Below are 15710 nucleotides of genomic sequence, written 5' to 3'. Positions count from 1 at the left end.
ATAACATATGCTCAAATAAAAGTCCCATGTTGTCGATCCGAACATTCCGTAAATTGTGGTTCCGTGTAATTCCAGGGCACTGTATGGAATAATGTCTTGACACACACAAATATATAACCTCAAAGTCAGAACCACAAAACTCACTCAAACTTCCTTGCATCCATCCTTTGCAACGTTATCAAAGGACAACAAAAAATTGTCTACTCTGAAAAAGACAAAACAAAGCTAATTTCCATATTAAATATACATTAATCAATACCATTGATTAACCTTACATTATACTTTTTTTATAAACATTATTCTGACATTACAAAGTTCAGCATAACATATACAATCTTAAGTGTAATCTCAAAGGATGGGGTGGTGGACGTCTGTGTGTATTGAACCTATAGTACCTCGAATGGTCAAATACCCGTGTACATACACCTTATATATTGACCAGTCGTCTTACGCATCGATATGCTTGGTGGACAGCTGAAATACAGTGAAATTTATAATAAAGTAAAGACCAATGATAAATATTTATGTTTTCTTTCATTCCATTCAGCCAAGCATAGATAATTTATCATTTAACTCCATAATTGATATCATAATTGGATAAAATATAAATGAGAAATACTATGTAGGAGCTAGTGGCTACTACAGGTTCATTTTAATTTATTGACAGAAAAAGAGCGGGATGCGTTTCATAAGTCGATGAATAATTGATCTAAATGCCCAAATTTAAAGACACACTTCGTTTAATTTCTTCACTTTCTCTAATGTACAAATTTTTAGATGTCTGAGACTGCCATCTACCATGTTTTTGCAACAATATTTCACAAACTCCATGATTACTAGCCGAAGTAGCATCTCCTGATCTACATGAATGCAAACCGAAATGTTTAGTATTCAAACCGATAGATGCTAAATTCTTAATGAGAATTTCTCTAGCACGCGTATAAGAAGTAGGGGAACCCCCTATTAAAACATATTCACCTTTTTTCTTGCAAAAACTGACTTTCCTAAATAAGTATTCCACCGAATCTGTATTAATTTTCCCCATTTTTAAAAACTTCTCCAAAGCAGTAACAGGACAGGTAAACTTATTAGTTCTTGCTGCTATAACTACTGTAGCTCCCTTCCTTAATTGATCTGTTTTAGAAGACCCTAACATTATTTTGACCTGACGATCATCAATTTCTAAATCAGATCGTTTTAACTGTATTACTCCGCGAGACATTGTAATAAATCTCATGTCCATTAAATTTACATTTTGAATTAAAAATGTAAAACTAATTTAGCTTAATCTTCGGCAAAAAGAGGCTTTTTAGGCTTAGACGGCTTACCAGACTCCCTAAAATACCACATTTAATATTTTTCACAAAATTCAGAAGAACACGGATCTTCTAACCCGGCCATTTTATGAGCACAAAGAGATTGAATACAAAATACTGTTTATTTTTTACTCTGACGAACCATAAGTGAATACGGATGACAAATATAAAGCTACATGTACATCAAGAGCAGGTAAAGAGCTGAAATTTGTATTTCTTACACCATGTACAAAACAACTTAAAATAGCATTTATATTTCTTTAACGTATTTTCCGCTTTAAATTTTAATGTGAACTTTTTAAGCTTTGAATATTTTTCATGTAATTGTTGTGGTAATCTTAACTGGTTCAGTTTTCGCCATACTCCAACCTTTAACACGTCTCTGAAATGTATAAAATTAACTTCTATTTACAGCAACATAACAATAATATCAACGCAGCCCACTTTACGGCAATATCAAACAACATATCCTTCTGCTACATATAGATAAAATACAGACATGTACCGAATTTGTGTACATTCACATCATTCTTATCGATCGGATCGATACTTCGTCTGCATAGGATGCTAGACGGACATGTACAGAATGTGTACATCAACATCACTCTTATCGAACGAATCGAAACTTCGTCTGCATAGGATGCTAGACGGACATGTACAAAACTTTATGAACATAAACATCATTCTTATGGATCGGATCGATACTTCGTCTGCATAGGATGCCAGACAGACATGTACAGAATTGTTACATCAATTCATATTATGCAACTTACACAATACAATTTCATCTACGTACTAATTATAAACAAAAACAGTCGTGTAAGAAAAATAAAACCCGCTGCTATCAGTACGATGTTGTCTGTCTACGACACAAAACAGACAAGTACAGAAGTACACCAATATATATGCATGTATTAGGGGAAGGGGGCATGATTATAAGTAAACGAGAAAAAATGTAATGGTGTTAATCTGATATACTTATTACAAAAATAAATCTGCATTAAAAATATATTTATTCAGTTTAACTTACAAATAGATTAACAACTAACAAAGCCTCGTGTTTTCTTATTCTTAGCGAATAGCTAAAACTTTACTATTAAATCTTCTTGAATCAAAAATACAGTTAATGCAATTTTTGTTCATGAAAATATTTTGACCTGCTTTAAACTCTAGAATATCTTTGATAATCTTGCCTGACGCCATAGTTTTTTAACAAGATTGGCCAAAATGACGAACTGGGCCATATCGGAACTATCAGAGTGCCTTTTCCTTAACATGCTACAAGGTGAAATATGGTTCTAGAAACAAGATATATAGCCAATTATTGCAGTCTGAAAAGCATCGATTGCCTCATACTTATATTCATAAAACAAAGAGTTAAACCGATTTAATTTGCGATTTTTGAAGCTGGCAAACCTATCTACTTCATTTGATCAATAAAATTGAAAAATTCGGTAGTTACCTCCCACTCATCTGAGCTATAAATTTTACTAATGTCGTCTGCTATCTGATTATGCTCACGTGGAACCCACTGAATGCTTAAATCTATGTTCCATTTTAAACATAACTTAAAGATATAAAGCGACTCAAGTTGCAAATCTAATTTCGTGCTACCCGACTGAACAATTTTTACACAGGACTGAGAATCAGAATCCACTTTACTTTAGAATTTGCTAACAAACTTCCATAAGCTCGTATAGAAAGATAAACTGCTCTTAATTCTCTAAAGTCTGTTCTTCATTATTCCAAACGCTATGGAACACACTTTTTTGTAGTCAACGATATAAGAGCCACATGACAGATGACTTGCATGAGTATATACCAAAGTCTGTACCTGATTGTAAGCCGACAATTTTCTGACATTTAACTTCTCTAAATTTTCAACTTCAGTAAGACAAGGATGATTTGATGGCAATTTATAACAAAAATCCCACGACTTACTAGTCTCTATCTCTTTATAAAAATACCGAGTCTTCAGTCTTGCTATATTTCCAATAACAGGCATCATAGAAATGACTTTTCCTGTAAATTTCGCTAAATGTCTAGCAGATACATAAGGGAGAGAACCCAACAATAACTTTAGAGTTATGTTAAAATCATTAATTCTTCTTTGTGGAATGGATATACAAAATGTTTCACTGTTCCAGAAAATACCAATCCACTCCAATTCTTGAACTGGGAACCATATTGATTTTTCTTTATTAATTAAAAAACCTGCCATCTCAAGACTGTTCTTTACAGGTTTTGTTGCTACCCCAACCATCATCTAAAAACATAACAGTTTTTATTCCGTTCAATCTCCAGTATTTAACCATTTCCCTCAACACTTTTGTAAATATGTAAGGGGCGCTACTGATGCCAAAAGGTAAAACAGTAAAACAGTAGTTTTCCCCTTTACTGAAAAACCTAAAAACGTTTGATGGCTTGGAAAAATGTCTAAATGATGGTAGCCCATACTTAAATCGAACTTAAACATATACCCATCATGTGTAAAATACTCAAGTCCAACTTTCCAGTCCTCAAAAGATTTTTTTCTTTCCAAATATGTTCATTAACTTTTCTCAAATTAAAAAACTCAATCTCTTTTTTTCCTTAATTGTTGATGGAAACAGTCAATGGATTGATAATAGGTGGTGTAAATGGAACCTCAACAATTAAATGATTTTTAAAAGTTCTGAAACAGCTTTTTCTACGAAATCCATATTATCTAATGCAGACTTGTTATTTTTAGAAATTGACCTTTGATGTACAGAAAATAAAAGTAATGTGTATCCATTTCTCAATGTATCTAAAATATATTCATTTGCTCCAATTTTTTCCCAAAATGATACATTTTTCTTGAGACGACGCTTTACATTTCCATTTAAAACTTTTTTTCAAAATCTAATTCCTGCATCTCAAAAAATTCCTTTGAACATAGATACACATCTAAATACTTATCATAAACTGGTGGCTGTACTTGTACTGGTTCCGGTTGTCTTACGTATGTCGATTCCGTCGGTACCCTGTTTTCCAGACAAGACACGGTTGCATTGACGCCGGAAGTGCCCTCTGTACCCACATGCGTAGCAGACGTCATTTGGTGTTGCTCGCCTTTGGTCATGAAAAAGCTGATTGAAGTTGGGACGTGGTGGTAACTAATATTTTGAATTATCTGCCCTTTGTGTCGTTGATTTGTAACCCATGAAAGACAGAGAATCACTCTTATAAGGATGAAAACGAGATTGTTTTGAAGAATGTGTCTTAACATTTTAATGGCTCTAGATTCGGCCTGTTTGAGTTTCCGTTCATCATCGCTATCGCTAGCGAGAGAAGGCTTCTCATATTCTCGGACCGTAGACCAGCCCCCGGGGAAACTATCTGCTATTTGTATCAGTTTATTCCTGTGTTTAATCTTACTTTTAACATCAGCTTTCAAATGTGATTTAGACTACTCGTTCAAAATCGACTCCAAACCGTCAAGAATTTCAAGGTTAAATTCGTGTTGAGTTTTATGCGACTCTTTATTCAAAGTTACTTTTTTAACATTAGACTTCAAACTTTAAGAAGTAATATCATTCTTCAAGTCAGACAAACGAGAATCAAAATAACTTCTAAATAAATCAAAGGCTTGAAAAACCTAGTTCCCTTCCACTGGGGACTTACCTCGTCTATCTCTGGAACGCACCTGTCCTTCTCGACTATCTCTCGATTGAAATTCACTTGGCCTGCTTGGCGAGTTCCTTCTAACTTCTGGTGAAATACTTCGTCTACTTCTTGAAGTTCTGGAAGGCGAATACTGTTCTCTGTCACGAGTTAAACTTTCTCTGGTTCTAAATTCAACGTGTTCACTGCCACGTTGCTCATTATCTTCCATTATTATCGTGTCAATCCGTCTGTGTGTAGTGAACATATAGTACCTCGAATGGTCAAATACCCGTGTACATACACCTTATATATTGACATCGCTTGGTGGACAGCGGAAATACAGCTGCGCTGTCCACAGTGACCGAAAAATCATAATATAATAAAGACCAATGATAAATAATTTTCAACTACCAACTGCCTACAAAATTGAAGCCCGCAAAAAAAGTAACTTCTTCTTAGATCTTTTTCACTCCGAATATATTTTTTACAAAAGAATTAAAATTCATGATATTAAGTCAAAACATCTTTATTTTCATATGAGTTAACAAAAAGTGATAAAATACACACAAAAATAATTTACAAAATTTGATATAGATAGGAAAATAGATGCCGGCTAGTAATGATCGAATTTTAGCAGATATAGAATCTTTAAAAACCAAACCGAAAGTCCATAAACGAGTCAGATTTTTGTTTTCTTTTTTCTTTTTCTTTTTTCAGTTATTTCAAACAGTAATCCGGAAAACAAACTACAATTAACAGATGTGTCCAATGCGTATATTGAATGTGTACGATTTTAAAATCTAGCAATGTATATAGCTAGACACATGCGTATCTATGTTTACGGTACATTTTTGACTAAAAGCTGTTGATTTTAAAAATTTAAAAAAAGAGAAATTTACAGGAGAAAAATGAATTCAAATACATGTATGATATAATCAAGGTTCCTGTTACTATTTGTTCTTGTTATTTTTTGTATGATGATTACCAATGTATGATTATTAATAATGTGTGATGATAATTACGTTAATTGTATGATGGTAACTAATGTATGATGATTATGAATGTATGATGATTGCTGATCTATGATGATTAATAAATGTATAATGATTTCTAATTATGATTACTAATTACGATTACGTATGTATGATGATTACTGATCCGGTTTTTTAAATTTTACAGTTCACATATACTGTTAAGATGATATCCGGTCAAAGAGAACGTTCCGTTCCCGCGTTTTCCTTCACCTCTATCGTATGAACAAAACAATTGAATAGAACAGCAGTCTCTTCAAACTTTCTGTTTTCGAAAGGATGATAATTTCATTTCATCCGACGAGTTGACAACATAGGTAGCATTGGCGACCACGACATTTCCTACGCTTTCAGGTGTATTACCAATCGAGCTGTCTGCATCTTTGGTAAGGCACTTGCCTGCAAAAATATAACTATATGTATAATTAAGTGAAGCATAATGTTGTCTCATATTTCGTAAATTCTGACTAAGATAGATATAGAGACACACTTCGTTATCTCTTCATTACTTGTGATGTAGAAATAAAGTCTTCATTTTTGTCCTATTTTTGTTTTGGGCCCTCCAGGACTCCTTGCCGCTGGTTCTTGTTTCTTGGTCGTGTGTGGGTTGCGTTCATTGAACGCCGCCTTTCCTTATTGAGCTTGTTTTTCATATTTTTACTCAGCTGAACAATCCCGTCTGTAATTATCTGTCATAATCTTTATAGAGCCAAGCCAGCATGTACTTGTAACATGAAGTCTGACCAAGCTAACCAATTTGTTTTTCATGTTTAAATAGTTAATTATTTTTAAGCCGGTGCAAAGGAACGTGGACGGTAATATGCACTTTTAAGTACCGGTCATTGGTAACTCGTCACTCTGTCAAACTAAGACTGCAGTATTTTTAGTTTTGTCGTTTTGGACGTTCTTTAAGGATTTTGTTTCTGTACTGTTGATAGAACCTCGTATTTTCGAAACTGATAGTTAACAGTTTCAAAAAAAGGAAGCTGTACAAGTATTTTTAACTTAGCAGGTAGATAAAGGGTTAAATGAAAACTCAAACATTGCACCCGCTTAGTATTTTACTTTGTATATTTTTATTTTGTTCTTACACAGAATGTTACACTGGGTCGGGACTTAAAATTCTATAAGTTGCTAAGTTCTGTCGGTAGTTTCTTCTTCGTGACAACCATTTATACACAGAGGCATTTAAATTATGAAAAAGAAATCAACAAGGAAAGGTGGCATTCAATGAACGCATCTCCCAGCTAAATTAAACAGGTTCACCTGCAAGGAGCCCAGTAGGGCACCCAGTAACGGAAATCCATGGACTGGATATCAACATAAACAATTCAAAGTAGGAAATAATAGAAACTGGTAAGATACTGGTAAAAACGGAAGATAAATATTACAAAGGCCTACGAAAGGATAAGTGTTTGGGGGAAGCGGTTAGATAGACGTCCAAGGTGGCGTGTGAGCAAAATCTACCTCCACCTGAAAAGCTTAGTGTCATTTAACAATGTCAATGTGAATGAAACAAAACATTTATTATGGGAATGGTTCATCGAATGCCGCCCTTTCTTGTTAATCCCTGTTTTCATATTGAAATGACAAACTTAAACAATTACCTGACACGTTTACACTTCCGCCTTGTTTTTTCAGACTGAAAATATAAGAAAATATCATACTGTACGTTTAAGTGCATAAATCTATTTATTTGCTGTTAATGATTATTAAATTGTTGTTTCTCTTATAATTGAAAGGATTACAGCGGAATATTTTGTTCAGGAACATTTTAATATATTTACGTACAAATTCAATATTACAATATTTTGTATTCAAGAGGCATTAAATGTCACAACTCTGAAGTAACGACCATGTGGTTATCATGAAAAACAACATAATTTTATTGTTTATAAATGTTAAATATATCAACTCATCAGATAAAGCTTAATCCCTTTAAGGTGTATGTATGGGACAATATTTTAGCATGTTTCAGTTCCTTAATATGGAGTGTCATACCTGTCCGTGCTTTGCCCTTGTACCATCGTCTGTGTATGTTTGGTGTCTTGCTGGGCACCTTGCTGCTGGGTACCTTGCTGCTGGGCACCTTGCTGCTGGGCACCTTGCTGCTGGGCACCTTGCTGGGCACCTTGCTGAGCACCTTGCTGCTGGGCACCTTGCTGGGCACCTTGCTGGGCACCTTGCTGGGCACCTTGCTGCTGGGCACCTTGCTGCTGGGCACCTTGCAGGGCACCTTGCTGCTGGGCACCTTGCTGGGCACCTTGCTGCTGGGCACCTTGCTGGGCACCTTTTAAGCATAGGATACAATCATCTTTATGCATAAAAAATGAGTCGTCCGGATAAATGATAAATAATCTGCACATCATGTACAAGTCTACAACAGAAACTCGCTTATATCTTTAATATATTGAAATTATTACTCATTTCAGTTATTTTCTGTTTCTATGGTGATGAAAACCGAATCATTTGTCGTTGACACTTTAACAAACACGTGCCTTCCGCGAAGTCCAGCCGACTAAAGCCTATAAAGATAGCGGCAAAGAAGTCCCGCAAAGCAACATTTACTGCGACGAGACAAGCTCGGATGTATTTCCTGATTTTTCGGTGATAACAAAACCTATAATTGACAGTTTTGACTGGTATATAGGACTTTCGAAAAATAACTTAACATCTATACCGGGAGGTTTACTGACAGGTTTTGCACCCGTCAATCTCAATGCCACGTACATTTTCCTTGATTTAAACCAAAATCGTATCTCTAAAATCGAAAATAATGCGTTCGTAGGGATAGAAAACGTGTACAGTAAAAACTCTAAAAACCGGACCCTCTCAGGACTTGACCAAAAGTCCGGTTTTGAGAGGTTTCCGGTTTTCAGAGGTTTTATACATTTATTAATAATTACAATGTGTTTGAACTATGACTTTGTTAAAACATTTTGTATTTACTTTTTAGCATATTTGTCCTAGTCATATTTTAATTTCTTTAAGCAATAAATGTCTTAAGTAATTTTATTATGCAAATCCATGAATATAATTCAGAAAATCAGAAATTAAAACAACACATTGTCTGAAATATGTCTTTTTAATTGGCTTTTGAATTATGTAATTAATGGAATTTAGTATTACTATTTTTGCATATAGATCTAATAAATATCCAACAAAGATCAATTTTTTTTGCAAAACAGGAATCATTTTACAAAAGTTTCTAATTCTTTTAGACATTTTATATTAAAAGAAGAAGAAAAAACACAGCAAATTAAAAATATTTAGATAAATCAGGGAAAGGCACAATTATAATGAAAGAGCTATAATTTAATTGCCAATAAGAAATTAACACACACTAACAAGTGTTTTCACACCTGCATAAATAAAAAAAGGTGATAATTAACTGGTAATTGAACATGTCACCTGTTGCGATTATGTTTTAATATACTTTAAAATACACAGAAAGTTGAAACTTAAAATTGCTGTCCGGTTTTCAGAGGATTTTTATGCATGTTTAGGATAAGAAGCCATAGAAAAGCGTCCGGTTTTCGGAATTCAGAGGTTCCGGTATTCAGAGTTTTTTTTCAATGAACATATAAGGAGAAAATACGGGACTTTTGAAATGGTCCGGTTTTCAGAGGATTCCGGTTTTCAGAGGGTCCGGTTTTCAGAGTTTTTACTGTACTTAGAAATGGATTTAACATACAACAGTTTGACGAATATTCCATTTGCATTTTTATTGCTGAAACAACTTCGGGGACTATCACTTGAATTTAACCCAATCAAAGTCATGGATCAGATTGTTCTCCAACATATTGCCCCGATGCTTACATATTATGATTTAGGAATTGGCAACATGACATCTTGGCCAGCAGAGTTATCTTCTTTTACTGATTTGATTACTGCAGCTTTGTATGACATAGAACAATACAAGTTACCAAGACAACCCTTCTATGGATCTAAGAATAAAATAGATGCAATAAGTATAATTAGATCTGATCTAACAACGCTACCGTGTTATTTAACAGATCTTACAGCACTGACAATACTAGCCATACATGAAACCCCTTATCTAAATGCTACAAACATTGTTGAAGTATGCCCATCGAATTACTCGCTGTTGAAACTTCAAAAATTAGAACTTGTTGAGGGGGCGCTTAAGGAGTTTCCAAACATTCTTAAGTATACACCTTTACTTAAAAAACTTTATTTAGATCACAACCAGATTCAGTATGTGAATGGGAATTTTATACCAATGAACAGTGTGTTAGAAGGTCAGGTCCTTTCCTACAACAATCTGCAGACAATACCAGGCAGCTTTCTGCGATTTCAACATCTGAGGGAATTAAATCTAGACCACAACAACATTGCTACTATGGTACCTGGATTGGAGCGTATTATTTTACAAAATCCTAAGCCTAATCTGTGTTTAAGATACAATCCAATTAATACAACATCACTTACGGCGAAATGTTCGCCGATCACTTTTCCATGGAGACCATAATTGAAAATTTGAATTGAGATTTTCATAAATTATAGATAATGAGATATGGAAATAAACCAACATACCTTAACATTTCACTATTCAAGGACTATTTACAGGCATTTTCTTATGATTCCTTTTTGTCTGGTACCTGACCACTCCTAAATCAGGTTTACTTGGAAGACTCTATATATAGATGGGCGACGTTGCAGCATAAATTATCCTGATTGTATATAATTAAAGTTAAATTGAATAGTTTCGCTCAAACTTTAATTATTCAATAAATTGTACATAAACTGCATTTAAAACATTTCACTTACAGACCCTGTAACAAGTAAAGAAACTGATAGCAAACAGCATGGATCCTGTTCAGACTGCGCGGACGCGCAGGCTGGTCTGGATCCATGCTGGTCGCAAACCCATTATGTTGGTTTTGTCATGACGCGGCTCATTTGATCGTTGAATTATCGGTATTGAGAGAGTAAGGAAAATTATGAAGAAGAAATGTCAGAAGAAAGGAAAAATATCGGGAGAAGTATAATTAAATATATCCGAATTTTAAGTATACTTAAGATAAACATGTTAAGGAATACGAGCGTACGGACAGGCCAAGTTCATTCACACTGATAATTAATTGAATCAAAGTGCTGCAGCACTGGATGCGACGGATATGCAACCGGAGACACATTTAGGTTTTTTTTTAGAAAAAAAATAAATAAAACACAAAATATATAACAAAGAAAATTTGTCCCATACAAGTTCGAGATTTGTACAGCAATATATTTTGTGTCCCAATCTGATATAATCCAGATTTTCTACTTTCAAGCATTTAAATACAGAATGAAATTTATGCCTAAAAACTCTGGTCAAACTTGTAAATCAGTGTCATTATCGATTTATTCCAATAAATGATATGTAAATAGAAAAAAGAAAACTGTCAACGAAATATTTCTAAAATAAAACCATGCAAATAAACTTCAAGCATAATACATTATACATGTGAGAATGTTATTTAGAATTGCTTCGTGTTTTAACATATAGTGGGCATATAGACAATAAAATATAAGTCATTTGTATTTTTATTTCTCTTGGATATGTACGTCTCATTAAAAATATTTTTGGTTAAAATCGTCAGCAATTAATAGTGTATTTTTTACTCTTTTTTTTATTTACAAGGGCCAGAGCACATCGTTTTTATTTTAATTTAAATGTCACTTAAGCACTACAGTGTTTAGTTGTCCTTTTCATTTTCACACTAAATTCCATTTTCAACTTGTTTGCTTCTTACAATTTTATAGAATTTCTAAAAGTATTGCACGTGAACAAAGTAAGTAAGTAAGTAAGTAAATAAATATTTTATTAATGTGTCATATGTAAACATACAAGCAATGAACAAACAAGACATGTATAAACAATAGTATACACCCGGCCCAATGGGCTTATAAGACACAAATAACATGAAGACAATAAATCTGAAAACACGTGAACAACATAAAAGGTATGTTTAGATAAAAAAAAAGAAAAAGAAGAAAGATCTTATTTATCTTCTAGCTCAAAAGAAATACTAATTTATTCTAAATAGTTTAACCACAAAAAAGTACTGTATAAGAAATTCTATGTTGTCCGTAAATATATTTGACAAATAAGAATCAATTGCCCAAAATTTACAAGTTACAGATTAGTTATCATTTAAATACGTTGAATTATTATGACAGATTTTTCATGAAATATATGTATCACCTGTTTATAGAACCTTTCACTATGGTTTATCTCAATATTTTAATATGATTGTAACATCATGTACAAATTAAACACGTTTAATGAAAAGTTCTGAATATGTTAACGTGGTATGATTTTATGTTCCGAGTACTTAACTTTAACCAATACTAAAACGAAAACGAAAATTTAACATTATTCAAAGTTCATTGATGGCTTAGCTTAAATTGTAATCTAAAGATAACTGACCACGTCCCTTTAATGCATTATATCTTAGTTCATAAAAATCTTGCCATACTATTTCTAAGTCGATAATAACTCTAACATACAGTTACTGTGATAAAAAAGGGATTATCAAAGATTATAGAAAAACCGTTACGATTGTTCAAACCTTAATGTATATCAATAAAATATGATAATAAAGTTCAGATTACAATGTCATAAAATGTCCTAATACAGTCCAAAAAATAGTAAATATTTAAATGAATAAGTAATCACAGTTTCAGTGTCTATGAAACAAATAGTCTCCACGCCTCATATATGCCGATACTAAGAATCTAGCTAGTTTTCTAGGGTGATTCTGAACAATATGTACAAATTTGTCACTGTCTGTAAATTGGGTTAATTGATCATTTGAAAAAATCTCACTTAAATGGTTGAGTCTTATATCATGGTACAAGCTACATTTTAAAACGAAATGCATTTCATCCTCAATAGATCCTGAATCACAATATGAATAATGAATAATGTACATAGCCTCTGTTCTGGTAATTCACCGACATATCTTCCTGTTTCTACACGAATTGGTAATATACCGCAGCGCATTTGTGCGAGTAATGAACGTTCGTTTCTTTTTAGGTTTAGTTTAAGGTATGATTCTTGCTCGAAGTTATTTTTAAAGAGTCTATATGTTCTGAGTTTAGAAAATTGATTCAATTTCTCGCTCCACTGACTTATAATGATTTTCAATAGCCGATTTAACGACCATTAAATTCACTGGCGTACGATTGTTAAAATGTTCTACCAGGCCTATTTTTGAAAATATGTCCTTGATTTCACTACACCAATTATTGTGACAATTACGGTAATCCGTGTTAAACACGTGTTTTGTGATTCTTATTTCGTCCATTGTGATAACCCTGTTCTATATTCGTATCATGTTAATCCATCGTCTTTGATTTGTTGGTATCCATCCAATGTCTCCCGTGATTGCAAGAATAGGTGCGAATCTGTGGACTCCCATGTAGTGTCTAATAGCACGATGCTGTACATTATCAAGCGATTGGTATTTTTTAAAACCCCAAACACCGGAACAATAGTCCATTATAGGCACGACACATGAATTATAAAGCTTTTCGAATGTTTTACAGCCAAAGTCTTTCATTTCTCGCATTTTTCAATAATTTTACCGAGAGCTTGACCAGCACTTTTAGCTAGCAATTCCGCATTCATGGTGAAATCATGGTTACTGCGAAAAGTTACGCCAAGATACTTGTAGCTGTCAACAAGCTCTAGTACGTTTCCACCAACTTTGAATTGAAAATCCGTACGTGCTGATCGTCCTTTCCGGAAGTGAATACATTTGGACTTCTCTGTATTAATAAGTACTCGCCACCGTCTACACCAGTCACGAACTTTCACTAGAATACGTTGGAGGTCCTCTTCAGATTTTGCGATACATACTATATCATCTGCATATAGTAACATCGAAAGCTTCCTTCCGTCTATGTTAAATCCAAGGTCAAGGTCATTGATCTCCTTCACTTGATCATTTGCGAAAATGGAGTATAATGTCGGGGAAGCCGAATCTCCCTGCTTTACTCCAGTAGTACATGTAAACTAGTCTGTTAACTTATTATTTAGACGCACACTTGCAGTAGATCTCTGATAAATGCTCTTAATTGTTGTGTACATTTTCCCGTCAATGCCATTTAGTAGTAATTTGTATAATAACATATCAATGTCTATAAAATCAAAACATTTGCGTAAGTCGATAAAGGATGCAAATACTTCATTATTGTTGCGAATTATACCGCTTAACGAAAAACATGGTCCTCACAAGATCGATTGCGTCTAAAGCCGTTTTGCTCATCTTCCAGTAAGTCATTTTCTTCGAGATATTTTGTCAACCGTTTATTAACTAGACCAGTGTAGAGTTTACTTACACATGACAATAAAATGACTCCTCTATAATGTAATGGTACACGTGGATCTGACATTGGGTCTTTCAAAATGGGACATATAATTGATTTCCTCCATATAGATGGTATAATGCCGGTATCAAATATCAACTGAAATAGTTCTTTCAATATGGCAATTAGAGCTGGACATTTCAGAACAAAATACGGAATCTCATCGTAACCGCATGCTGAACGGGATTTAGCTTTCATAACAACTTCACTAATTTCCGTCAACGTTATATTTCCGTTAAGTGTTACATTTTGGTTGTATAAAGGATCACTAATATTATTCTCCAACATTGACTTGTGTGTTTTAGCCTGATTATAATGCTCACTGTTGAAATCATTAGAATCCGTGCCATTATATAAACATTCAAAGTCACATTTCCATCTATTCAGAATCTCTCTTTCATCAAAGTAAGTATCTGCTGGTTTATAACATGTATAAGGTCAGGGAATCGCATTGTAACATGGCCAGCGATTGGCTGAAAAATAGTGCAGGGAAAACCGTATGAATCACTTTATACATGAGGTGATTGGATGAGAATGGGGTATTTTTAAGTATAAAAACTTATTTAAAAAGTAACACTACATTGTTTTCTGAAGAAAATGAAATATTTCATGAGTCTCTATGATAATTTTGACTTGGATATTTGCATTTATAAAAAGTGTATGTCAGTCCTGTGATCAGCAGAAAATTTCAATGAAATGGGGGGTAATCCTCTTTGAAGTCATTTTGCAAAAAATTTGGTTGGCTACCACTATATAACAGGAACATTTTTATGTGTCAGGCATTTCATTCTGCTAGAAAAATCACCTCTTTAGCATGAAAACTCAATTTTAAGGTAGGATTAGGGACCATTTCTTATAATGTAAGTCTATGGAAATATCAATGTGAGTGTCTGACCTAAAAGAGAGGGACATTTGAACTGTCATAATTCTTTGTAGTACTTTGTCTTCATTGATTACACCATGAAAAGCTGATATTTTGGAAGAATGAATGTATATAGCCTTTCTAGGTATGAGATTTCAGTATTTCAGTGCAACTGTTGGTGTTTACAGCAGATAATGTGTCAAGGGGGCCAATCTACAAGCATTGTATACATATGAACAAGTGTATTAGTGTTACTTAACAGTTAGTAATGGTTTATATTTTCTTTAAACAGTGAATTGGAGTGAAAATCAATTGGTGATATGTTGATGATGAATAATGTAGACCTTGGTCATTAAAATATTTTTTTCAGATATCAAAGAAATGCTGTACATTGGCTATACACATGCCAGGTTTGAAGACTTCATTTATAACTTGACAGGACCTGATGTAAGCACATTGGCCACTTTTGATGGGTGTTGCAGGTATATCACTACA

The 15710-nt window shown here is 33.7% G+C and overlaps 2 protein-coding genes and 1 long non-coding RNA gene across 8 annotated transcripts; 1 reads left to right on the top strand and 2 right to left on the bottom strand.

Annotated features, from left to right (window-relative positions):
- Window positions 1-5466: 5466 nt before the first annotated feature.
- On the bottom strand, window positions 5467-8267 carry LOC132716467 (uncharacterized). 6 transcript variants are annotated; one of them, XR_009623822.1, is made up of 4 exons: window positions 8157-8267; window positions 7976-8033; window positions 7582-7616; window positions 5467-6373 (listed from the first exon to the last, which is right to left on the bottom strand). It is a non-coding gene; the product is annotated as an uncharacterized LOC132716467 (long non-coding RNA). The 6 variants fall into 6 exon arrangements; XR_009623842.1 differs by having other exon boundaries at window positions 8184-8267; XR_009623838.1 differs by having other exon boundaries at window positions 8226-8267.
- Window positions 8268-9653: 1386 nt separating this feature from the next.
- Window positions 9654-10466, top strand: LOC132716768 (leucine-rich repeat protein SHOC-2-like). Its single transcript, XM_060700136.1, has one exon. The coding sequence runs from the start codon at window positions 9654-9656 to the stop codon at window positions 10464-10466; it is 813 nt and encodes a 270-aa protein (XP_060556119.1).
- A 3075-nt stretch (window positions 10467-13541) lies between these two features.
- LOC132716677 (uncharacterized) lies at window positions 13542-14551 on the bottom strand. The gene is made up of 2 exons (XM_060700032.1): window positions 14327-14551; window positions 13542-14000 (listed from the first exon to the last, which is right to left on the bottom strand). Exons 1-2 carry the CDS (start codon window positions 14549-14551, stop codon window positions 13542-13544), a joined length of 684 nt encoding a protein of 227 aa, XP_060556015.1.
- Window positions 14552-15710: the final 1159 nt, after the last annotated feature.

The sequence above is a fragment of the Ruditapes philippinarum genome, unplaced genomic scaffold (genome assembly GCF_026571515.1).
Source record: "Ruditapes philippinarum isolate M1 unplaced genomic scaffold, ASM2657151v2 ctg7951_1_1_1_1, whole genome shotgun sequence".
NCBI lineage: Eukaryota > Metazoa > Mollusca > Bivalvia > Venerida > Veneridae > Ruditapes > Ruditapes philippinarum.
This window is presented reverse-complemented; position numbering and strand designations above follow the sequence as displayed.

Bases quoted from the DNA above. Each gene is read 5' to 3' on its own strand.
- LOC132716768 (XM_060700136.1), top strand. From the start codon at position 9,654: ATGGATTTAACATACAACAGTTTGACGAATATTCCATTTGCATTTTTA.
- LOC132716677 (XM_060700032.1), bottom strand. From the start codon at position 14,551: ATGAAAGCTAAATCCCGTTCAGCATGCGGTTACGATGAGATTCCGTAT. The intron at 14,001-14,326 runs GTAAGTAAACTC...TTAACAGACTAG, and splicing joins GAGTCATTTTATTGTCATGT to TTTACATGTACTACTGGAGT.